Below are 24,683 nucleotides of genomic sequence, written 5' to 3'. Positions count from 1 at the left end.
TATTTGAACAGGTGATAGCGACCCATGTGGCAAGGTTGATTGCCATTATTTTGTTTTACAAACAGATAATTTGTGTAAACTAACCAGTCTGTTGGGCTAAGCTGTTCCATAATTTTGTAAAATTTGCAGACCTACTTTTGAGTTGAGCAGGTGCATTTCTTGTTCCTAAATTACAATTGAAATCATTAAAGTGATCAAATCCGCTTATTGAAAAGTAATGTAATGTTCATTCCCTAGCAAATAATGAAAGATCGGTGGATGAATGTTGGTCATGAAGAAGAAGAATTAAAGCCATATCTTGAGCCCGAGCCAGATTTCAATGATACAAAAAGAATAGGTAAGCATTACCAGGCAATACTGTCTCTAAAGTTGTGTTGCAGAGAAAACCACTTCAATAAGCCGATCACAATAAAAAAGGATTTACTGTGAAGAAATATGTGCTATGTTTAATGGGAAATTATTTAATAAACTATCTTCCCTTAAGGTTTCTCTTTTGTGTTGCACCATTGTCTTTTCCCTTCATCCACATTTTTCTGCCTCCACAGTGCAGTGTTCCTGTCTCAACTCATAAATATCTTTGCTCTCACTCTGTTCTACTCTCACTACTGTCTTCAACTACTCTCATTCCCCTGGCTCCTTCTCAACCTTGGAACATGTTCAAGTCTCCGCAATATTGAAAAAAATCATTTACAATCTCACCATAATCTTCAATTAGCTCCCCTTTTCCCATTTTTGTCAACTCTTTAAACAGATAGACACCCACTGGCTTCACTTCCCCTCTTGCAGTTGAGTTTGTACTCAGCATTCCTCCACTCCCTTGAGACCATTCTCATTTAACTCTTTAGTGACCTCCTTCGTGCCTACACTAATGGTCTGTTCTTCATTCCAAGCCTCCTTGATCTCTCTCCATTGGTTTAAACATGGTTGACTACCTACTCCTTCTAGAAACACTTTTTAACCTTGGCAAAAGCCAAAGTATTTGTTCTCTGGTTCTCACCTTGTTTTTCTGACTATTCCTGCTCAGTTTCCATTTACCTCACACAAGCATATCTACAACAAAACTCATCTTCCCTCCCTAAACCTTCTCCTCTCCCCCAGCTTTCCCACTCTACCACCCCCTGGCAAGTTTGGAGTCCTCTTTGATTCTTCTATTTTCCTTCCCACATTCTATCTGTGGCAAACTTTACCATTTCTGCCTTAGTATTACTTGGAACTACTTCTTCTTCCCCACGCATAAGCCACAACTCCAGTTCTCTCTTAGCCTCTTTGCTAATCTCCCCAACTCTGGTTTCTCCCATCTTTAACCTACCCTACCCTCCATCTTTGTGTAACACCAAATTCCCTTATTTAAGACTATCCAAATGGCTCCCCATTGCTTTTTACATAAAACAAATCAATCAATCAATCGTATTTATTGAGCGCTTACTGTGTGCAGAGCAGTGTACTAAGCGCTTGGGAAGTACAAGTTGGCAACATATAGAGATAGTCCCTATCCATCAGTGGGCTCACAGTCTAAGAACAAAACCAAACATACTAACAAAATAAATTGAATAGATATGTACAAGTAAAATAAATAGAGTAATAAATATGTACAAACATATATACATATATACAGGTGCTGTGGGGAAGGGAAGGAGGTAAGATGAGTGGGATGGAGAGGGGGAGAGGAAGGAAGGGGCTCAGTCTGGGAGCAGGCACCATAGTGATGATGATGATGATGATGATGGTATTTGTTAAACGCATGTTTCTTATCCTTAATTTCAAGCATTTTTATTTCAGGATTCTTCATACCTATCTGCCACACTCTCCCTTGTTGCAACTATATCGCAATTTTCATTCTCTCTGCTTCCCCCAGGTGCATCTCTTAAATTGTCCCTTGCCCATGGCTCTCTACCTCCAACTGATTGTTCATACCATGCCCTTTTCTTTTTCCTTTATCTTTGCCTGCCCCTCTTTCAAAGCCCTCCTGGAAGGCCTCTGGCCCTTGAAAGACTTTCCTTTATCAATCCCCAATGATTCTGGGTCTGCTATCCACTCAGTCACTTCAGCGTTCATGTATCATCATCATCATCATCATCAGTGGTATTTATTGAATACTTATACTTACTGAGTGCAGAGCATTGTACTAAGCTCTTGGGAGAGTACAGTACAATACAATAAAGCTGGTAGACACATACGCCACCTATAACGTGCTTACAGTCTAGAGGATCACTGTTTGAAATCATTTCTTCTTTATATGTCTCCTTGTGCTTGTGTTTATTTCTGCCGATAGTCTCAGTTATTGTTCTTCCAAGACATGTGTTTATATTTCCCATTAGATTATTCCTTTTGAACTCGAGGTCCATGTCCTTTAATCCTTCTGTATACTTGCTAAATGCCCTTGGCTAATGGCTAACACACTTGAATGCGATGATGTTGATGATGATATGTGCATGGTGTAGGGGAATAGCACCAGTTTGGAAGCGGGAGACCCGAGTTCAAGTCCAAGGTCTTCCACTAGCCTGCTCTGTGTGACCTTGGCCAAGTCACTTAGCCCTCTCTGTACTTTTCAGTTTCCTCATCTGCAAAATGGGGATAGTAATACCTGCCTTTCTACATACCTTGCAAGATTGTTATGAGAACAAAAGTTAGATAATGTGAGAGCGTGTCGGGAATAAAAAGCCCATGCGAAAACAGACATATTAGTATTGCTGTGTGCCTTAAGCCATTGTTTCTCAGTATTTAAATTTAAGGGGTCCTTCTTTCTTGTCTTCTAATACACTGGGGTCTAGAACCAAACATAGGAATGCACCCCCTCATGCTGCACTTACGATGGCAAAGTCCCTAGGATTTGGAGCTACTTTCCACTTTTTAACCATGCTTATGTGGGTTTGTTTCCTAGCTTGGTAATGAGCCCACATAACAAAATCTAAGGATGTTAGAATATTAGTTCTGTCTCGTCATTTCTCTTTTGATTTATGTTGATCGAAAGATATCAGTTAATATTGATTTTTATGACTTTTTCTTCAGACATTATGGTCACTATGGGTTTTTCAAGGGAGGAGATCAATGAATCATTAATAAATCAGAAATATAATGAAGTCATGGCTACTTACTTGCTTTTGGGTAGAAAACCACCTGAAGTAAGTATTTCATCTTTGATTATTTTTTCTATTAATATCACTTCTATTAATATTATTATAATGGGCTTCTGTCAATTTTGTCAGATTGTTCTCTCCCAAGTGGTTAATATAGAGCTATATGCATTAAATACTGTTGATTGATTAGCATCAAAGTGACCTTTAGAGATCATCTGAGCCTTGCTTACTGAGATTTGTGCCTCAATGTTGTATTTTTGAATTGTATGTTATTTTGCATTATAAGTACGTGATTAGTGCTGGCAACATATTTTACATCATTTTGATTTGGATTGAAGAAAGAAATGTACTGGAATGTACAGAAAATACTGATTTTATGAACCAGTTCCTCAGCCTTGTGAACTGTGGTTCAGGTTATGGGGATGGTTCAGTTTTATTAACCTTTTTTGAGGGGGGCAGGAAAAGGCAGTTTATAGCTATAACTACACAGCTCTTTGATCATCCCTACTGCTTCATGATCGAGACTTCCTCTGAACTGCCATTGCCTTTACTTTAACAGCAGGTGCACTTCAGTGCATGACACACTCTACCCGCCTTAAACACAGACGTACTGGTTAGGTTTTGATCCTTGTGCCCTAAAATGGATACCACAGTACTGTAATGCCAATCTTGGTTGTAAGGCAAAGTATAAGTTGCCTATTAGCAGAACCAGAACCTGATTATGGTATTTCTTCCTATACGCTTTCCTCAGGAGATATATTGAAAATGTTTGGTCCCGAAGAGTCTAAGAGCACAGGTCCCATACGAGGAAAAGTTATTTTCTCTTTGTAAGATCTTCCCACTTGAAATGATATCCTATCTGTGATACTGAATAATCAGTGCATTGGCTTTTGCTTTTTCCTTATACAAAACTCTCCCTTAACTGTTGATTTCCATATCCAAGCTAGGCTTTGAACTGAGGGTAAAATTTCTCAGTTGTTGGCCCAGATATTAAGGGGATTGATAAAGTGAATTCTGAATAATTGGTTTCACTTTATAAAAACCATGACCTTCCATTTATCCTTTCCTTTCCTGTACTACTCCTCTTGTTGCAAACTACTTGTTTGCTATTAAGTACTTCCTGTGTGCTTTTCCCCTCCTCATTAGCAGAGGTACCAGAACTCCATTCCTGGATGTGAAACATTCAGATTAGTGCTTTAGACCTTGGACAGTGGAAAAATTGACTGGCAGACTAGGAAGCCCAAAGCTACTGCAATTTGAGACCCTTGTCATTATTGACCCGCTGCTGCTCTCTGATGCTGCTAGCCCACTGTACCCTTAGCTTACTTACTTGGTGAGAAGTAAATAGGTGTGGGCAAATGAGGGTGGCATCTTAGATACCAGATTTCTGTTGTAATTATTGTGGAAATAAAATGGCCTAATAATAAAGCAGATCTGCGTGCCACTGATTTCAGTTCGCTTTAAATAATAAATAAATAATAAATAAATAAATAAATACATAAATAAATAATCCTTATTGGACTTTCTCTTTATGCTAATAGTTTGAAGGAAGTGAGTCTTTGTCCAGTGGTAACCTGTGCCTAAGATCCCGACCCAGCAGTGATCTCAACAACAGCTCGATTCAGTCTCCCGCTCACCTGAAGGTCCAACGGAGTATATCCACAAATCAGAAGCAACGCCGTTTCAGTGATCATGGTGGGGGTGACATTCAAACAAAGTAAAATGTACAATTTTGATTTTGAGTGTGCAGTGTTCCTTAAACTTGACTGGGCTATCTCATTTTTTGGTACTTGTTAGACGTTCACTATGTGCAGGCACTGTATTAAGAACTGCAGTAGGTACAAGATAAACAGGCTGGACACAATCTCTGTCCCACCTAGGAGTCACAGTCTTAATCTCCATTTTACAGATGAGGTAACTGAGGCCCAGAGAAGTTAAGTGACTTGCCCAAGGTCCTACAACAGACAAGTGGTGGAGCCAGGATTAAAACCCAGATCCTCTGAATCCCTGGCCCATGCTCTTTCCACTAAGCCATGCAGCTTCTCTCTGTACACATGGGTTGTGTGCCTCATCCCTTGCTTCACAAGTAGTTTATAGCCTCAAGAGTGGCAGTCTTTTTTTTTTATTTTTAGTACTGTTATTTCCAAGTACTAATTTATCAATAATAAAACACTTTTATGGATCAGTAATTGAGGAGCAGAAATTTGTAAGAGCTAATTGCTTTTTGCTTGTTTCTATTTTGGAGGAATTTAGTTGGAAATATTTTTATATTGTTTTGAATAATAGTTCTTTAATAAATGAATAACTTGGTGCTTTTTAAGGTATTTTTTTCAAGGATCTCATTTTGTTTTCACAATATCCCAGAGAGAGGGAATGGCAAGAGTTATTTAGATCATTTCAAAGGTGAGGAAACTGATCACAGAGAAGTTAGGTAATTTGCTTGAGATCACACAGCTGAAACTAGAATATTAGTTTTCTACCTCCTGGACACCCACATTCTTTTGGTTAGGCCTTGCTGCGCCTTTGATGTAGCTAAGGATCCACAGATTTACTATTTTACTTAAAAGAATGGACTGTTTACATTTAGGGATTTGGTGATAATGAATCTTGTGAACTGAAGATTTAAAATAGTTACATTAAGAAACCAGACAAAAGACAGTTGGTGTGGTATTTCAAAATGCCTCAGGTTTCTTTTGTTGAACCCCAGCATCTGCTTCCCTAGTATCTTTGGACTAAAAGTCACTTTTCCCACTCTCTGCCCCTGAGCCAAATAGGGCTGCTGCAGCACGGTTTTGTCCTTGAGAGGCTGACCTCTACTAGATGTCTGCCAGCTTTTCTCCCACCCATTGCCCCTTAACTTTATCATAGGTAGAAAAGTATAATAGGTGGTGGGCAGAAAAGAATTGAACTATATTAATATCTGATTGATTTAGTGTATAAAAATGCATCCATTTTGGTAGAGTATTAGGATATAACCCATAGCTATAGACAGCCTACCTTAAAGTTGCCCAAGAAATTTTAGTTTTTAAAATTAGAGATAATAATAATAATAATGGCATTTATTAAGTGCTTACTATATGCAAAGCACTGGATAATTAGCACAAGTCTATATCAAGAAGAACATGATGAATGGCTCTTCTGAATTATTTGCAAATAGTTACATTGCTCGGAGTAAAAGCGAGATAAGTAGAAACGCTATCTGACCTTGGCTTCACAGACTCCGTCCTCTCCTGGTGATCCTCTTATCTCTCCGGTCGTTCTTTCTCAGTCTCTTTTGCAGGCTCCTCCTCCCCCTCCCATCCTCTTACTGTGGGGGTTCCCCAAGGTTCAGTGCTTGGTCCCCTTCTGTTCTCCATCTACACTCACTCCCTTGGTGACCTCATTCGCTCCCACGGCTTCAACTATCATCTCTACGCTGATGACACCCAGATCTACATCTCTGCCCCTGCTCTCTCCCCCTCCCTCCAGGCTCGCATCTCCTCCTGCCTTCAGGACATCTCCATCTGGATGTCCGCCCGCCACCTAAAGCTCAACATGTCGAAGACTGAACTCCTTGTCTTCCCTCCCAAACCTTGTCCTCTCCCTGGCTTTCCCATCTCTGTTGACGGCACTACCATCCTTCCCGTCTCACAAGCCCGCAACCTTGGTGTCATCCTCGACTCCGCTCTCTCATTCACCCCTCACATCCAAGCCGTCACCAAAACCTGCCGGTCTCAGCTCCGCAACATTGCCAAGATCCGCCCTTTCCTCTCCATCCAAACCGCTACCCTGCTCATTCAAGCTCTCATCCTATCCCATCTGGACTACTGCACCAGCCTTCTCTCTGATCTCCCATCCTCGTGTCTCTCTCCACTTCAATCCATACTTCATGCTGCTGCCCGGATTATCTTTGTCCAGAAACTCTCTGGGCATATTACTCCCCTCCTCAAAAATCTCCAGTGGCTACCGATCAATCTGCGCATCAGGCAGAAACTCCTCACCCTGGGCTTCAAGGCTCTCCATCACCTCGCCCCCTCCTACCTCACCTCCCTTCTCTCCTTCTACTGCCCAGCCCGCACCCTCCGCTCCTCCACCACTAATCTCCTCACTGTACCTCGCTCTCGCCTGTCCCGCCATCGACCCCCGGCCCACGTCATCCCCCGGGCCTGGAATGCCCTCCCTCTGCCCATCCGCCAAGCTAGCTCTCTTCCTCCCTTCAAGGCCCTGCTGAGAGCTCACCTCCTCCAGGAAGCCTTCCCAGACTGAGCCCCTTCTTTCCTCTCTCCTTCGTCCCCCTCTCCATCCCCCCGTCTTACCTCCTTCCCTTCCCCACAGCACCTGTATATATGTATATATGGTTGTACATATTTATTACTCTATTTATTTATTTATTTATTTTACTTGTACATTTCTATCCTACTTATTTTATTTTGTTGGTATGTTTGGTTCTGTTCTCTGTCTCCCCCTTTTAGACTGTGAGCCCACTGTTGGGTAGGGACTGTCTCTATGTGATGCCAATTTGTACTTCCCAAGCGCTTAGTACAGTGCTTTGCACATAGTAAGCGCTCAATAAATACGATTGATTGATTGATTGATATGCAAATGGTTTAAATGAGAGAGGCTTTCAACTTGAAAGGAAATGCCCTTTGAGTTGTTCGCAGAGGAAAACGTTGTAGTTATTTTTCAGCTGATAAGGCATTATTTCACTTTATAGCCGGTCCAGCCATCCCTCCTGCTGTATCGTACACAAAAAGGTCCCAGGCAAACAGCGTGGAGAGTGAGCAGAAAGAGGAATGGGACAAAGACGTATCACGTAAACTTAGCAGCACTACAGTTGGATCCAAAGGGGAGATGGCCGTTAGTCCTCTTGTAGGACCAGAAAGAAAAAAGTCTACAATTCCAAGCGTGAGTGTATAATGTTGTTTACAACTCTCAGGAAGTACTATGATTATTACTTTAAAGACTGTTGTGCAAAGTTAAGGAAACTTTTGTTCTTGAATAGTTACTATTGGTGGCTTTTATTGAGTGCCTGCTGTGGGCTCGGACGCACAATAGAAACAGAAGTCATGGTCCCTGCCCTTGAGGAGCTTAGATTTTTATTAGGGCAGCTTAAAATTGTAATAACGTTGAAAACCTACAACTGTCTCAAATTGTGATTTTTGTATATGGATCATAAGACTGTTCATGTATATAAAGTGATGGGTTTTGAGCCCAGATAAAAGTCAAAACATTGCAATCCTCATCACTGCTCTGAAACCACCCAAATGATGACCCTTGAGTCATCACCTTCCCCTTTGGGAGCGTACTGTTAACATATTAAAAACTTTTGTCTGCAAAATCGAAAGTGCTACAACCGTTATTTTCCAAGTATGACCAAGATACTAAACTTCAAAAGTGGTTATTTAATGAAATGATTATATTGCAGCTGTTCAGTTTCCCCTGGGTCTCCAGAGTTGTGGCAGATCCTCACCTTGAATGGTTTTATTCTAAGTGGCGGTGCCCAAAGAATTGTCCTTGAATACCCTTTATATATTTATACCATTGACGTCTTTGATTTATTGAATCGAAGCCAGTTATTTGGTCTAATTACATTTTGACAAATCTGTGTATCTGTCTTCCCTTATTGAGATTGTGAGCCACTTGTCTTCATTGAGTTGCGTGTAATTATCCCAGCTCTAAGAATTACTTTACAAAGCACATTTTAAATGCTTTTCAAATTAATAATAATTAATTATTATTTATTTACTATATTAATAACATTAAGGGCCGAAGGCCCGACTAAAAAAAAAAAGTACCCTTAGAATAGATGCATATGACTATAGTTAGATGGTATTTGCTTTCCATCTGAGCTTGGTACTATTTAAGAAAGGGAGAGCCCAGTGAGAAGAAAAAGGCTGTTTTTCCCTACCAGCTTCTCAAATATTTTTTAAATGTTTTGAAAACACCAGTGTGTAAAATAGTCATTTGGTGAACTTTTAAATATCACTGGGTTTCAATAAAAGAAAAACATTGACCTAGAGAAGTTGTGCACAGAAAATAGAGAAACTTCAAAAGCTTTCCGGTTTTTCCTACAATTTAAAATATAGTACTTGGGATCATCTGAACTGCGTACTTGAATGGACTTTTTGTTTAGGGACAAGGCAATAGGGTATCCCACTGTAAGGAAGGCATGCTCTTAAATTGTGTTCTAGTAGTGGTAATGGTTTGTGCAGAGCCATCCACACTCTCTTTCCCGGTCCCCTAGAACCAACAGCAAAGCATTGCGAGATGGCTGATCTGAGTGAGGTTTAGTCTATAAGTTCTAGACTGTGAGCTCATTGTGGGCGGGAACATGTCTACCAACTCTGTTACATTGTACTCTCCCAAGCGTTCAGTACAGTGCTTTGCACACTATGCGCTCAAAGCATACAATTGATCGTGGCAATGGGACAGAATATCTCTGTGTGTTTCCAGCAGCAGCAGCAGCAGCAGACACTCTTGGGCCTTCCTCTGCTACTTACACAGTTGTCGAGTGTGGAACTCACATCCTCCTTGTGGAGCATTGGAGTCTGTTGCATATTCGAAAATAGTACCATCTGCTGATTTAACTATTTACCAAAAAACATTGCATTAGAGATAGTGGGAGAACTGTTAATTCACAGGCGGACAACTACAATGAAAAGGCTTTGCGCTAATTAGAAGCAAAAAGGTGAAAGAGAAGCAACACGGCATTTATTAAAAGGGAAATGACAAGTCCTCATGTACAAGTTGTATGACATAGTATACCATTCAACCATTTTAAAAACTGGACAAGGACCTCATTCTAGGAAGTGAAAACAAAGGTACTTCAGATTGACTGTACCAGAGATTGACATAAGCAATGTTATAGCAAAAATTGTATCCAGACAACTGTACTATAACAATCTTGGTTCTGCCACTTGTTTGCTGGGTGACCTTGGGCAAGTTACATAACTATTCTGTGCCTCAGTTTCCTCACCTACAAAATGGTGATTTAGTTCATGTTCTCCCTCTTACTTGGACATGTGGGACAGGGACCATGTCCAACCTGATTTTCTTGTTATCTGCCCAAGTGCTTTGTACAGTGCTTGGCACATAGTAAGCCCATACTTCAAAAAAGAAAAACACCCACGTAAAGTAGGAAGGGGTACACATTGTTATTATTATCCAGTCTTACAGATGAAGAAACTGAGTCACAGAAAAGTTGTGACTTGGCCAAGTTTGTTATAACAGACCAATGACTGATTAGAACTAGAACGTAGGTCTCCTGATTCCCTCACCCATGCTCTTACCACAATGCCTCCTGCCTGTCTCTCTAGAACGAATTTGAAAATATTTGATGTGAATTTCAAAAGAATACTGAAATGTTTTTCATTACAAGTTTAAAAGTTACATGTGTTCTGATTTTCCTAAAATTCAATTGAAATGGAAAATTACCTGTTTTCCCATCATACAGAACAATGTATTTCCTGGTGGTGGCATGACTAGAAGAAACACATATGTATGTGAACGTACTACTGATCGCTATTCAGTAATACAGAATGGAAAAGATAGCAGGTATGAAGACCGAAAAAAATGGAAGTACGTATAGAAGAATAAGGGATCCATATTAATACATTCTCAATTCATTGGTCTAGCGCAGTGAGTTGAGCTCTCCTGTCAAGCAGAAGTTTAATTGTTGGCATCATTTTGGGTGATAAAGAGTGAATGCACCAACTCTTAATTCTCCTTCAGCACAACCTCTGACATTTTCACTTTAGGCTGGGCTGTATTAAGCATTTTCGTAGAAATTGTATCCTTTATAATTCACTGAGACGGATCTGCAAAGTAAATCACCATTCTGATCCAGAGGGTTGGTTTTTGTAATGAGATTATTTGACTCTGTGTCTCGACTTAACCCAGTACTGCTCAGCTAGATCAGAGGCATTTAATGCTGATGTCTGGAGGGCTCAAATCCATTGGTGACAGCTAGGCTGCTTGAGTCCATTCGGGAGCTTCTGTAACATACGTTGGGTGTGGACTGAGTATTTTCGTCTCCACATTGTACCTATCCTAGTCCTTAATGAGAGTATCCATTTGTTGAATGTCTATAGGCTAAACTGATAAAGGGATAAGATCCTGGATATTAATATACTAGTGTTGGTACTCTATAATCCCAGAATGATATTTTAGCTGTATGGCTACACATATCAGAACGACTTTATGACAGAAGATGGGAAATTCTGTAGAGGGTGTGTCCATGGAGTTGCCATGGGTCAGAAATGACTCCAGCACTTGAAGGAGAGAAGATATTTTAGCAGCATTTTTGTGGGGTTCATCACCTCTTTAAGAACAATTAGCCATGGTGCCTTAGGATACTGATCTTTGGTTAGTAATTGTTACAGTTCTTGGGTCTACTAGGTAGAGCGTTTTATTTTGTAACATATTAAATGTTAACAGGAAATTAATTTCATATTTACTCAATTAAGTCCATAGGCAGCCAGCTGAAATGATAGCTTTTCTGTGGTAACTGATGATGAAATTATGCTGAAGCAAATGCAGCATTAATTATATTCCTTAGTCGTCAGTAACTGTATGCCAGTTTCATGGTGCTTGCTACCAATGTTTTCATTCAATTTTGTTGAAATGCAGTATTTGATTTTAGAGTAATTAAAAAATTGCTCCTTCTTTTTCATATTGCCATGGCCCCTTATCGCTGAAAGTCTAATGGAAATGTCTGTAAGTAGCACCCCTTCTGGAGGCTCTGCTGTTGCTTCCTCTATACCCTCCACTCGACCTCGACACCAGAAGTCCATGTCTGCCTCCGGTCATCCTATAAAAGTTACCTTGCCAACCATCAAAGATGGCACTGAAGCTTACCGACCAGGGTAACGTGTCCTGTGCATTGCTTTCCATTTTGTGTTAAGAAATATGTGATATTATATTGGTTTTTACAGATACTCCCATTTTCTATCAGGCTAAGCTGTTTTGAAAAGGAAATGTGATTTCTGATAGAGTTCTGAAGTTTTTCAAAACCATACTAACGTATATCAATTCACTGTTACTAAAAATAATTGATTAGATGGTTAGCATTCACAGGCTTGGATGATACAGTCAATGCCAGCATAATTGCAGATGAAAGATGGTAATCCTTTTGTATAAAATGCACTATCCTGTTTTTGTCAATAGCATTTACAATCCAAAAGTAAAGTTGTATCAATGGTAGCTATTCTTGCTGGTTAGAAGTTCAGTGTGTCTCTTCATAATTTTTTCTAAGAGGTTTACCTGAATATAATCACAAAATTGCTGTCAGCTTTTTTTGTTAATTCCTGCTATTGAAAAGTGTGGATTAAGAAAAGTTGAGTATTTGAGTTGATAATTATATTTAGGGTCTTAAAAGTTTTATCAAAGAAAATTAATGTTAAGAGTAAGCATTTGCAGCATTCTGTTCTCTGGCTTATGTTTATGAAAACATAAGTGGGAGATATTGTTATTCTGAATAATATATACTGAATTTTTTTTTCCCCAACAGTGCAACTCAGAGAGCGCCTGCTGCTTCCCCATCTGCTCATAGTATTAGCACGTCTACTCCAGACCGAACCCGATTTCCTCGTGGGAGTTCAAGTCGAAGCACTTTTCATGGTGAGCAGCTCCGAGAACGACGCAATGCTACTTATAATGGACCACCTGCTTCGCCATCACATGAAACTGGTGCATTTTCACATGCCAGGAGGGGGACATCAACTGGTATAATAAGCAAAATTACTTCCAAGTTTGTCCGCAGGTCAGTATCGATGCAGTGTTGTTTCCATGCCTCCCTTGAGTGTAGGAATTAAAAGGAAGGTCAAGCTTTCCTTGACTAGTGTTTGAGTTGGCTTATGCCACTGTCCTGAATCCAGATCTTTCTGAAAAATTTAAAAAGGTATTAATAAAGCCTTGAAATAAAAATCACAGAAGAAACGGGACCAAGGAGACAAAAGTAAATAGAATAACAGGACAACTTGAGATATAAAATGCACTGGAGTATTATTTGGATTTTGAAAGCCAGAATCATCATATAAATTAAATTGGAATAAAATGCATACCTTAAAAATTGTACCAAACACATCTACTGTTGTTACTCAGAAGAGTGGTCTAGCCCATTCCAGCTGTTACATACTTATATTTATTATTTTTCTGAACAGATTTAAGACTACGTTATATTTGCATCCAATCACTTTTATTAGTTTTTCCATAAGTCATTAATTACAGCTGAGGACGCAGGCATTGATAAGGTAGTGTCCCCCACATCACACAGCTGAATTTAAAATCACAACCCAACAATGGCAAGCAGGTTGCTTCCCCCCAAAATAAGCAGTGCTGCCTGTATGAACAGAAGGTTTTGTCCCACTAGAACAATACAGAGGTTGGCCAGCTGGCAACTGATGCAATTCATTAAGTTCCTGTAGTGTAAATTCTTGAAAATTGAACAGATCCTTGTTCTTGAGTTATTCCTCCAATAGTAATTCTCATCATGGGGAGAAGTTTCTCAACAGTCCTACATTTTCCAGTAATATGCAGCTCAGGGTGATACTGGAAAACTAGTTGACAAGATGGGAGAGATGAGAGATATATTGAGTTCAACCGCACTGGGACAGATCTGACCACATTTACCTTAATAACCCAGTTAACTGACAAACATACAATTTTTAATCTTCCAAGTGCTCCCTGCAGCCAGCACAGTGATGATGCTGGGTAACCTCTCAAAGTTCCTCCCTGGGTCGGCCAGACTTTCTCCTTGGAGAATTATGTCTGGCCAGAAAATGGGGTTTCAAAGGCATATTCTTCTGAATGATTTAATTTTTAAAGCATATAGGAGCATAGTTTCCCAGGGCACCTAATGATTTCCCCTGAATAAATGGCTAGGGGGTTAGGAAACTGTTGCCCCTCTGGGCTCCCACAACTTTTTCCTTAATCCTTTCCTCCCCTCCTCCCCAGTTTTTTCATTTTTGGTTTTTGGGTTTGTTTTTTTGTCAGAGAATCTTAGGATCCTAAATCTGGAAGGGACCATGAAAGTTCATCCGGTCCCATCTTCTGCTTCTGTTTAGGTGAATGATTAACCATCTGCGTCACAACTCTGTGGGTCCAGATGAGAGTTCCTTGGTGTTCCACCTAGATTTAACTTTTAAAAAGTGGGTATGTGTAAAGTGAACCAAGTTATCCAATAAAGGGGATGATTGGATTCCAAATCCCTTTGGGTGTTAAAGGCCTGAAAGGAGTTGATCTTATTTCCTTGTGAAACCTAAATTAAGACTTTATTATTCAGAAAAGGGGAACTACAGCTCATATTTCTTTAGGCTATGTAGAAGCAGCATATATCCTTCTGAGTGAGGTTCACTTTATCCATGCATACATACGCAGTTGGTAGGACAAATGTATTACATGCCCCTTGGGCAAAGGTGGAATTTTCAAAGCAATGGCAAAAAAGGCAATGTTTTGGGGGAGAGAACTTGGGCAAAATTGCAAATTCTGTTCACAGGTGCAGCAGTAAATTCAGGAGGAAAGAAAACAGGGGTGAAAATTAAAGCAAATAATAGATAACTTGGAACAGTGAAAAAAGGGGAGCCCACTTGATTTTGTAATTTGACATCAGGAGCCAAGGTGCAGAGTATTTATTATATTCCAATAAACAATAGATTTTGTTCAAGTAACCAAGGGCAACTGAAATCCAAGACTCAAATTGTACATGTGTGAAACATCCTGTAAACTCAAGTCTATTCAGGAAAAAAACTCTTAAAATGGAGAAGATCTGTGATTTGGGGGCATCAGATGTGTTAAAGAATTTCCATAGACTAACAAATTATTTAAACAAAATTAGTATATTTTGTAGAGAGGGTTATGGTACTCTTGGTTATTTTGCTTAAATTATATTAAAGTGCATTTACAGCTGTTTTTTTCAGGGGTAAGATTAAACCACAAATTTTAAAATTCAGAGTTTAAAAAGTGGAAATACAAAATGGCTTCGTTGTGTGATTAAAGGGTATTTCAAGTGTACAAATATATTGACATTTGTTAATTTTAATTCTCAGTCTTGTCATTTTTCCTGTATTTACATACCTCTGACAATCATAGAAGCTTTTAAAAAGATTTCCATAAAGCTTTTAAGTATATTCTATTAAAGGATGGCTTGAAGGATTTTAGTCCTATTTTCTCTATATTGGATGGTGGTTTTTGTAGCTAGAACTGTTTTCTCCCAAGTGAGGATTGGTGAATTAGCATATATTAAAACTATTTTAAATTACCTTTTAATACATTTTAAACAATATGTTATATATAATATTTAAGGTTCTGGTATACTAGAATTGAACGCATTTATAATATTTGTTCATTAATACTACTACCTGATCAAATTATTTAAAATGCACATGAATGAATAATCACTTATTAGTGATGTCAGGCTTTTGCTGTTTCGAATGTCAGCATGTGTGTGTTTGGGTTTTTTGGTATTGACCAAGGCAGTTCAATCACTGTGCATCGATTTGCTCTCTAAATTGAGCAATCTAAACCGTTAAAAAAATGCACAAAGTCAGATGTGGCTGTAACTGAAAACCACTCCAAACTCATTAAGAAGAGTGTCTTGTATATTTGGTTTGGGCACTTGGAAGATCATGTCTCAGAAATGCTGCCTCTCATTGCACATCAAGTAAGCACTCAGAAAATGTTAGTTGGAAACCTGGAGGAAAATAGCATTAGGTGTTGGAAAACTGTTATGATGGAGTTTGCTCAACAAGAAATTATTTTAATATATCTTTAGATGTAGGTTATCTTGATTAATTTTTCTTTACCTTTTATCATTAAATCTCAACCTTAACTTTGTTTTGAGGGATCCAAGTGAAGGCGAAGCCAGTGGCAGAACTGACACCTCAAGGTGAGAAGCCACAATTAATACTTCGCTGCTAGGTCCCTGTGTATGAAACATTTATTTCTTAAAGGCATAATATCCATTCATAAAAATGAGTATTAACAAACCAGTAGCTGGATAACATGTATATTTTGACATTTTATGCTTTTGAATGAATTGATTTCCCTTTAACCTTTGGAACCCTTTTACCTAGTATCTTAACTTTATATAATAAATTCAATAAGTTCTTATTTTCCAGATGATATAACGAACTGTATACTTTGTTAAAAAAAATTATTTTATGGAAGAATTAACCTCATTTGAATATATTTAGCTCAAAATTTATTTAGTATTTCCATGAAAATGTTGAAGATTATTATCTAAACAAAGCTGAAATATATGGGAAGATGTGAAGTTAGTAATTTGTTTCAGGATGAGTGTTGAGTGAATCAAAGTACACACTTTGGTATGGCTGAATACCTAATTCTTGGCACCATCCCTTATTAATCCAGATGTTTGTACTTAAGTCCCATTTTAGTGACAAAGAAATTGAATACCTTGCTCAAGTTTCTCTGATAGTCATTGATTAAAACTTGAAAATAAACCTAATACCCTTCACCAATCCATAATTCAACACTTAGATCATAACTGCAAACGTTCCAAAAATGTGTTGGCCAACTTTCCCACAATGACTTAATGTGGAAAAATGGTTCTTAAATATTAATGTTTTCTTATATGCCTAATTAGCTCCGTGAAAAGACCCTTCTCATAAACATATACTTTCATCTGTGATTTAGAGATTTGTTTAATGTGTCGTCTCCTTGCTTTGCTTGGGCTATTGCGGAGATATGCATGGGGGTTGTCGGGGGGAGGGGGGTTGTGTGTGCAATGTATTAGTCTAGTTCAGTGTAATAAATAAGGAAAAGGAACTTTAGTGTGCAGCGCAGACTTCACCTTTATACCACAGACTTCATTCCTACTCCCTCATTCTTCTCCCCCACAACCAAAAGGACCAAGCCTCGGTCCCCTAACATAGGCCTTGTCAAGTTAGACTCCAGAATTGGATAGGACTTCTGGATCTGAAGCACAGAGCATTTGCATTGGAACTATAAGGAGTTACCTTCCAGTGCCCTAGGAATACAAGAGACTGCTATATAAATGTAAATATATTGCAAACCTCTCGTCCAAAAATATGTCATTTTAAATAAACCCAGAGAGAGAGATTTCAGAAATCTAAAGCACATTTCAGAGATTTGGGGTTAGTTGCAAGACAAATGAGCTCTCTCCCTTTTGGTTTTTATGAAGAAAATGCTGAAAAATCACTTCTGCAAACATAAGTATGACAAAAAAAGATGTAGGGAAAGAAGAGAATGAAACTTGTTCATTAACTCTTACTCTGTTTTTACTTAGTGCTTTTTGAACATTTTTAATGCTTAAGAGTTTTTTCCCCCAAACATTCAGTTAGATCATTTTGCATTGTTTTAGAGGTGGATGTTATGGAAATTACTGAGAGAATAACAGGTGACCAAGTATGTAGACTGAGATAGTGCCAAATTTTAATGATGATACTCAGGGTAGATCTGTTCCCATTAGCCTTCATTGTGCTGCTAGATGGTCATTTTCCCCCTGTCTTCCTACAGGAGTATTTCTGGGGAACCAAAAGAAAGAGAGAAGGAGGACACTAAAGATTCTAAGCCTCGTTCCTTGCGATTCACTTGGAGCATGAAGACCACTAGTTCCATGGACCCCAATGACATGATGAGAGAGATCCGAAAAGTGTTAGATGCAAATAACTGCGATTATGAACAAAAGGAAAGGTTTTTGCTTTTCTGTGTCCACGGTGACGCCCGACAAGATAGCCTTGTTCAGTGGGAGATGGAAGTCTGCAAATTGCCACGACTGTCACTCAACGGAGTCCGCTTCAAAAGAATATCTGGGACTTCGATTGCGTTTAAGAACATTGCATCCAAAATTGCAAATGAGCTTAAGCTGTGAGTGGCACTGAATTTCTGGGATCAGGGAAGGCAACACATCGTGATCCACCCCTTTGGAATGTACTGGTAATGCCTGATGTGATTGGCTTGTGAAACTCTCCTGTAGAAATTGCCCATATCGCAATAAGGTTATACATAGTTATGAAATGTAAAATTAAAGTCACTACGAACTATATTAAATAACAGTAGGTAAAAAAAAGTTATGTTCACATGTACAGGTAAGTAATATAGATTATTCTGTTCATTTTCTGTTTATAGTTGTACAATAAAAAATGCTTAAAATACAGATCATGTATAGTTGTCTAGATTTCTGCACAAATATATATGTTTAATGCTTTGATTTAATGTCCTTCGCTATTATTTACATTTTGGTGGGTTTTTTAAATTCTTACCTCCATCTTGCTTTAAAAAAAAAACTGTCCATCCTCAGAGTGCACAAGAAAAGTCTTCGTGACTGTAGCCTGAATTATTTTCAGCTATTGAAAAATCTTATATAAATTTGATTTAAAAGTTGAGAAATATCGGCTTTTGTTGTACTCCCAGTTCTTCGTTCTTATCTTAAGCTTTTATCTTTATTGAACAGTGTTCAGTTGAAAAAATTTGAAAATGTTTACAGTGTTGGCACTTAGTGTATGAGAGTAAATGAAAATAATTTATTTGTCTTGGGCTAACTCAAACTGCTGGAGGGGGAAAAAAATCTCATTTTCTTAAGAATTTTGAAATGTTTTTCCTGGCCCACTAATACATGCAGCTTCCAAATTTTAAGAAAAATAAATATTCCATTGAGTATCATGGTATATCAGTTAGGCTTGCTGCTTTCAGGATATTACAAACTCCAGTCGGTGGAAATATGATATTGGTACTGTTTCATAGCACAAGCTCATTTTTCCAGTATTGATATGTGCATCAGTTAATGATTAATGCCACCTCAGGAATTAACTGGCGTTTGAAACTGGCGTTAGCGCCTCTCCGTCTCAAATCCCCTTGTGACCCCTTTCCTCTCCCTTCCTCCCTTCCACAGTATGTGTAATTACTTAAGAGACTTGACAGCAAATTGTTTATAACCATAGATTTTTGGTTTATGCTTTACGTGGTTGTACAGTTTGTTTCCATGTAACCTGTTTGCGTTTAATATTTTACCAGATTTCTTATATTTATTCCACATCATTATGCCTGTATTGTGCGGTTTGTAAGGCATTCGCCTATTTTTTAATTTCATAACTAGTGATATAAACTATGTAAAACCACTAGCACTGGTACATTTTAATACTTATTTTGTACTGACTTAACCTTGGAGGTTGACTGTGCAATGTTATTTAATGTAATTACTGTAATATCAACATGTGGGCCCCATCCGTGAGAAATAGAAAGTTCATGGAAAAACTTGTTAATTTTAAACATTCAAAAAAGCTGTGATAAATTTTGTTTAACCCTAACTTGTTAGAAGGCCCTAAATGTAGGTGGTTGGCCACTCCACAATGGCTTCCAAGATGGAGTTTATATGCTGTACTGTTCTGTGATGTAGCTTTTTTATGTAACAGTTCTGTTCTAAAATGGACGTGTATTGTTGCCTTAGAAAAGGGTGGTGTTTGGAAAAGACGTACTGTAGCCCCTTTTTACCCAGTGTTCATAAAAAAAAATACCTGATGCAAGTCATCTTTTCACTATCATTGGTGCACTCTTACAATTTACTTGGAACCGTTCTCATAATAAAGCACTTGTCTTTTGCTCTTTATAAAAATGTGAAGTCACTATTTCCAATAGAGAAGTGTAATAGTTGTTGATAATGAGTCTTATGGTTTTTTTTTTAAAAAAAGGTCAAGCCCAAATAGGTACAGAATGAAACTTTGACCTTCCTAAATCTTTGGGAAGTTCATTTCATTTGGAAACATTATTTGTATGTGATTGTGTTGACTATGTACAGAGATTTGTTCCTAAAACAGAGATTAGGGTTTTCAGCCCTGTAATTGAAGCTGATACCTAATGTATTAAGGAGTTCTTTCTCTACCCCTCTGGTACTGCAAGTGGAGAGTGAAATAATGGTATTAGCATAAACGTTTACAGTTTTTGTGTTTTAATCATGCAAGACTATCATGTTTTTGAAAATTCAGAAAGGCTTTACAGTGTGTTTGCATAAATAAATTCCAGTTATGTTAAGATTGTCAAATCTTGAATCATCATAGACCACAAGTATTTGGAATTTTTTAATAGATTTATGGCGGGAAACGGTGTTGCTTCATGTGAGAACTGACATGGGAAAGTGTGTCCTTTTGGGAAGGTAAGGCATGCGTACTGTTTTCCAAAATAGAAAAATAAATATTAGCCTGCGTTTCTATCAGGTAATTGAGTCCAGGGCCTTTCAACCCGGTACGTAAGCCATCCGTGTAATCTCAAGGTTCTTCTTAAAGCATTCCACTCCCTCTCCACTGAGGTTGTTGCCAACTTGTACTTCCCAAGCGCTTAGTACAGTGCTCTGCACACAGTAAGCGCTCAATACATGCGATTGAATGAATGAATGAATGACAACTCTCCCAAACCAGAGTCTAGGGAGCAGAGCAGTAACCGAGAGAGCACTAAGTAGGCAGCTGTGGTAAAAACCAGTTTCTCTTCTCAGCAGCCACTGCTGTAGAGACCAGACCCCATAAAAGTCTTGGAACAGTTTTTTGAGACCATCCGATTGAAGGTTCACATCAGGTTACTCGACAAGCCCGTTGTCTGAGCAGAAATGTCCATTGGCTGTACTGCCTATTCAGAATATGCGTGACTTCAGGGTAAGTTGTGAGTAAACCCTTAAAAACTGATGTAATTATAGGAAATGAAATGTTAGACATGAAAAGCTTTGCACTATGCAAAGCAGAACTACTCATCGCCTGAAGCCAATCTTCCTCCTCCTCCTGAATTCTCCTCTGACTTGCCCCAGAGGCCGGCAACCTGGGTCATCCTTGACATCTTGTTTTCTTTCAACTCTCTTATTCAACATACTTCTGGATCCTGCTCATTCTCCCTACACAATCTTTCCTGGCTCTTCCCTTTCCATCCAAACTGCTATCTTGCTGGTCATGTTGCAACTAGGCAATTGATTGACTGATTGATTATTTGTCTCTGTTGGTCTTGCTACTTACAGACTCTCCCCGCGCCAAACTGTACTTCATGCTATCGCATGCATCGTTCTTCTTGAAGTATCACTCATCCCACATTTCTTCTCTCTTCAAATCTCTCCTCTGGGTTCCTGCATCTCCTCAGCAGACAGAAACTTCTTGCAATCAGTTTTAATACTTCACCAACTCATCTCCACTAATTTTCTGCCCTCTTCACCTGCTACTGCTCAGCTCTTTTCAATCCTTCTAAATTAATCTTACAACTACACCTCACTCTTGACTCCCACCTTCCTCCTCTCATTTTCTCTGTCCAATTCCGTCTTGTGTATTCTTTCCCAACACTACAACACATAGCACACAGCAATTGTGTCTTATTTCATCCATCATTATTTTCCAGAAAAATGGAATACTTCAAAAACAGAAAGTTTACCATTTTAAAGTGTCCGTCTTCCCCCTAGGTGCTCCTGTTTTCCCACTCTACCCTATATTTCAGGTTTAGCAGTTTCCTTTAGATTAAGTCCACAAGGCTAAGAACATAAAATTCATTATCGGTACAATTTTTAAATTGAATAAGTGAAAGTGATAAGTTGGACATGGAAATTTTGAGGTTCAGTTTCTGGTGAGAGAAGTATTTAGGTAGCACTATGGCTGCAGTGTTGGTTTTTTGTTTAATTTTTCCAAGTGATGCCATACTAGATTGTGATTAAAGCTCATTTTCACGAGGCATGGTACTTAATAGAGCCACCCAATTTTTCTGACTTACATTTAGGATTCTACATTCCAGGTTTAGTCTTTCCTTTTATAATGGCTGTTAGGTTACTGTTCAATTAAGCATTTCCTCTATCTGCCTGTCTAGACACAAAATTCATGCTTCAAAAAAGCTACCTCAGCATGTAGTAACATTAATCAATCAATCAATCGTATTTATTGAGCACTTACTGTGTGCAGAGCACTGTACTAAGCTCTTGGGAAGTACAAGTTGGCAACATATAGAGACGGATGATATGCTCAATCTCTAGACTACAAATTGCTCATTCTGTTGTGTTGTACTCTCCCAAGCACTTAGTACAGTGCTGTGTATGTAGTAAGTACTCAATAAATACCATTGATTGATTTAATGATAACAGTTGTGGAATTTGTCCAGCACTTGCTATGTGCCAGGCATTGTACTAAGTGCTGGGGTGGATACAAGTAAAGTGGGTTGGACTCAGTCCCTGTCCCGCATGGGGCTCACAGTCTTAATCCCCATTTTATTGATAAGGTAACTGAGGCACAGAGAAGTGAAGTGATTTGTCCAAGGCCACAGAGCAGGCAGGTGGTGGAGCTGGGATTAGAACCCATGACTTTCTGACTCCCAGGACCAAGCTCTGACCACTATGCCATGTTGCTTCCCGTTTGATTAAGTTGGACATTGCACTGGTGAAGGTTGCCTTTATGCATAAATTGTGCAAGGTTCCTAGCTACTTGAAGTAATGAATTGTCTGAAGCTGAATTCTGAAGCAGAATCGTCTGCTTTTTTCAGAGGTTTTTCATTCTTGAATGTGATTTATATGCGTATGTGGTGACTTTCTCCTCTGAAGTTTCCTAAATACGCAGAAGAACTCTTTACTAAAAATAGCCGCAGCATAATCTCCTGCAACATTATGCAGATTAGAAAAATAGCTTTTAAAATTTTAATTAAAGGAATTTCTCCCATTGGAAGATAGGCATAAAAATTTTAATTTAAAAAATAATGTTGCCATAGGACGGTCACCATTCAGACACGTTCACTATTTCACTTTTATTTGTGAGAAATCCAGTGGCGCAGGGAAAGGGCAATCTCCCAAGTGCTCAGTATAGTGCTCTGCACACATCGCTCAATAATACAACTGAATTAAATGATACGCTTTTCCTAGGGAGGGCGGAAAGGTCTAAAGTCATCTCTTGGACTTTCCAGTCATACCCACCCTCATGGATGAGTCATGAATTTTCATCTTCCAACTCAAAGTCCAATTATATATTCCTATATATGGAAGGGGTGGAAAGCAGCATTGAGTCCTTTGTCGTGCCTACGGGTTTGTTGCTAGATAAAATATGTAAAACTTGTGTGCTTACAGTATGGATAGCACAAATATCCATATTGCATTATCATCATCATCAATCGTATTTATTGAGCACTTACTATGTGCAGAGCACTGTACTAAGCGCTTGGGAAGTACAAATTTGCAACGTAGAGAGACAGTCCCTACGCAACAGTGGGCTCACAGTCTAAAAGGGGGAGACAGAGAACAAAACCAAACATACTAACAAAATAAAATAGAATAGATATGTACAAGTAAAATAAATAAATAAATAAATAGAGTAATAAATATGTACAAACATATATACATATATACAGGTGCTGTGGGGAAGGGAAGGAGGTAAGAAGGGGGACTGCGTAAACCGAGATTCCTTAGGCTTCTAGCCTTCCCTAACCCCCATTCTTATATTTGGGAATGGAGAGGGGGGGTGAGGAAGGGGCCACTACTTTTCCACCCTCCTCCCCAACACACACACACACACACACACACACACACACTCTCTCTCTCTCTCTCTCTCTCTCTCTCAACTGTAGTTTGCTGCCAAGTCATTTAAAAAGCAAGTGGCACTGGGGACTATTTTGTTGCAGATTTGGTGGCTTGAACCAGGCTCTTGATGTCATCGATCAATGGTATTGAGCACCTACTGTTTGCAGGGCACTGTGATGTAACTAAACAATCCCATATGTAAACACAGGCACTGGTGATAATTTAGCTGCATTTTATTACCAACTTCAGCAGTTTAGTTATCACACTGATTCTTATCAGAATGTTTTCTCTGCCATTCTGTCAGTGGAAAGAGCCCGGGTTTGGGAGTCATAGGTCGTGGGTTCTAATCCAGGCTCCGCCGCTTGTCAGCTGTGTGACTTTGGGCGAGTCACTTAGCTTCTCTGGGCCTCAATTCCTTCATCTGTGAAATGGGAATGAAGACTGCGTGCCCCACGTGGGACAACCTGATTACCTTGTATCCCCTGCAGCGCTTAGAACAGTGCTCGGCACATAGTAAGCACTTAACAAATGTCATCATTATTATTAATTTCGATCGATCAATCATATTTCATCATCATCATCAATTGTATTTATTGAGCGCTTACTGTGTGCAGAGCACTGTACTAAGCGCTTGGGAAGTACAAGTTGGCAACATATAGAGACAGTCCCTACCCAACAGTGGGCTCACAGTCTAAAAGACTGTGTTTATTGAGCACTTGTGTGCAGAGCACTCCACTAAGTGCTTGGGTGGGTACAATATGGTTGTACATATTTATTACTCTATTTATTTATTTATTTTACTTGTACATTTCTATCCTATTTTATTTTGTTGGTATGTTTGGTTCTGTTCTCTGTCTCCCCCTTTTAGACTGTGAGCCCACTGTTGGGTAGGGACTGTCTCTATGTGTTGCCAATTTGTACTTCCCAAGCGCTTAGTACAGTGCTCTGCACATAGTAAGCGCTCAATAAATACGATTGATATAGCCGAGTTAGTAAACACGTTCCCTGTCCACAAGGCGTTTACTGTCTAGAGTGGGAGACGGACATTAATAGAAACACATAAATTATAGGTAGGTATGTAGTTGCTGTGGGGCTGAGGGTGGGGTGAATAAAGGGTGCAAATCCAAGTGCAC

At 39.0% G+C, this 24,683-nt stretch overlaps 1 protein-coding gene across 2 annotated transcripts in view; it reads left to right on the top strand.

Annotated features, from left to right (window-relative positions):
• Positions 1–20,063, top strand: part of MARK1 (microtubule affinity regulating kinase 1) — a 65,163-nt gene extending 45,100 nt beyond the window's left edge. Inside the window, exons 10-18 of one of the 2 annotated variants that reach the window (XM_038760757.1) lie at positions 238–337; positions 3,010–3,122; positions 4,619–4,772; positions 7,771–7,961; positions 10,510–10,610; positions 11,756–11,920; positions 12,565–12,816; positions 15,895–15,939; positions 17,553–20,063. In XM_038760757.1, coding sequence (XP_038616685.1) covers positions 238–337; positions 3,010–3,122; positions 4,619–4,772; positions 7,771–7,961; positions 10,510–10,610; positions 11,756–11,920; positions 12,565–12,816; positions 15,895–15,939; positions 17,553–17,907 — 1,476 coding nt within the window. In that variant the 3' untranslated portion in view covers positions 17,908–20,063. Of the gene's footprint in view, positions 1–237; positions 338–3,009; positions 3,123–4,618; positions 4,773–7,770; positions 7,962–10,509; positions 10,635–11,755; positions 11,921–12,564; positions 12,817–15,894; positions 15,940–17,552 lie in introns of both variants that reach the window. The other variant, XM_038760756.1, reaches the window with a different exon arrangement.
• The last annotated feature ends 4,620 nt before the right edge of the window (positions 20,064–24,683 follow it).

Source organism: Tachyglossus aculeatus, chromosome 19 (genome assembly GCF_015852505.1).
Source record: "Tachyglossus aculeatus isolate mTacAcu1 chromosome 19, mTacAcu1.pri, whole genome shotgun sequence".
Classification (NCBI taxonomy): Eukaryota; Metazoa; Chordata; class Mammalia; order Monotremata; family Tachyglossidae; genus Tachyglossus; species Tachyglossus aculeatus.
Note: the sequence above shows the minus strand (reverse complement) of the source record. Positions and strands in the feature narration are given on the sequence as shown.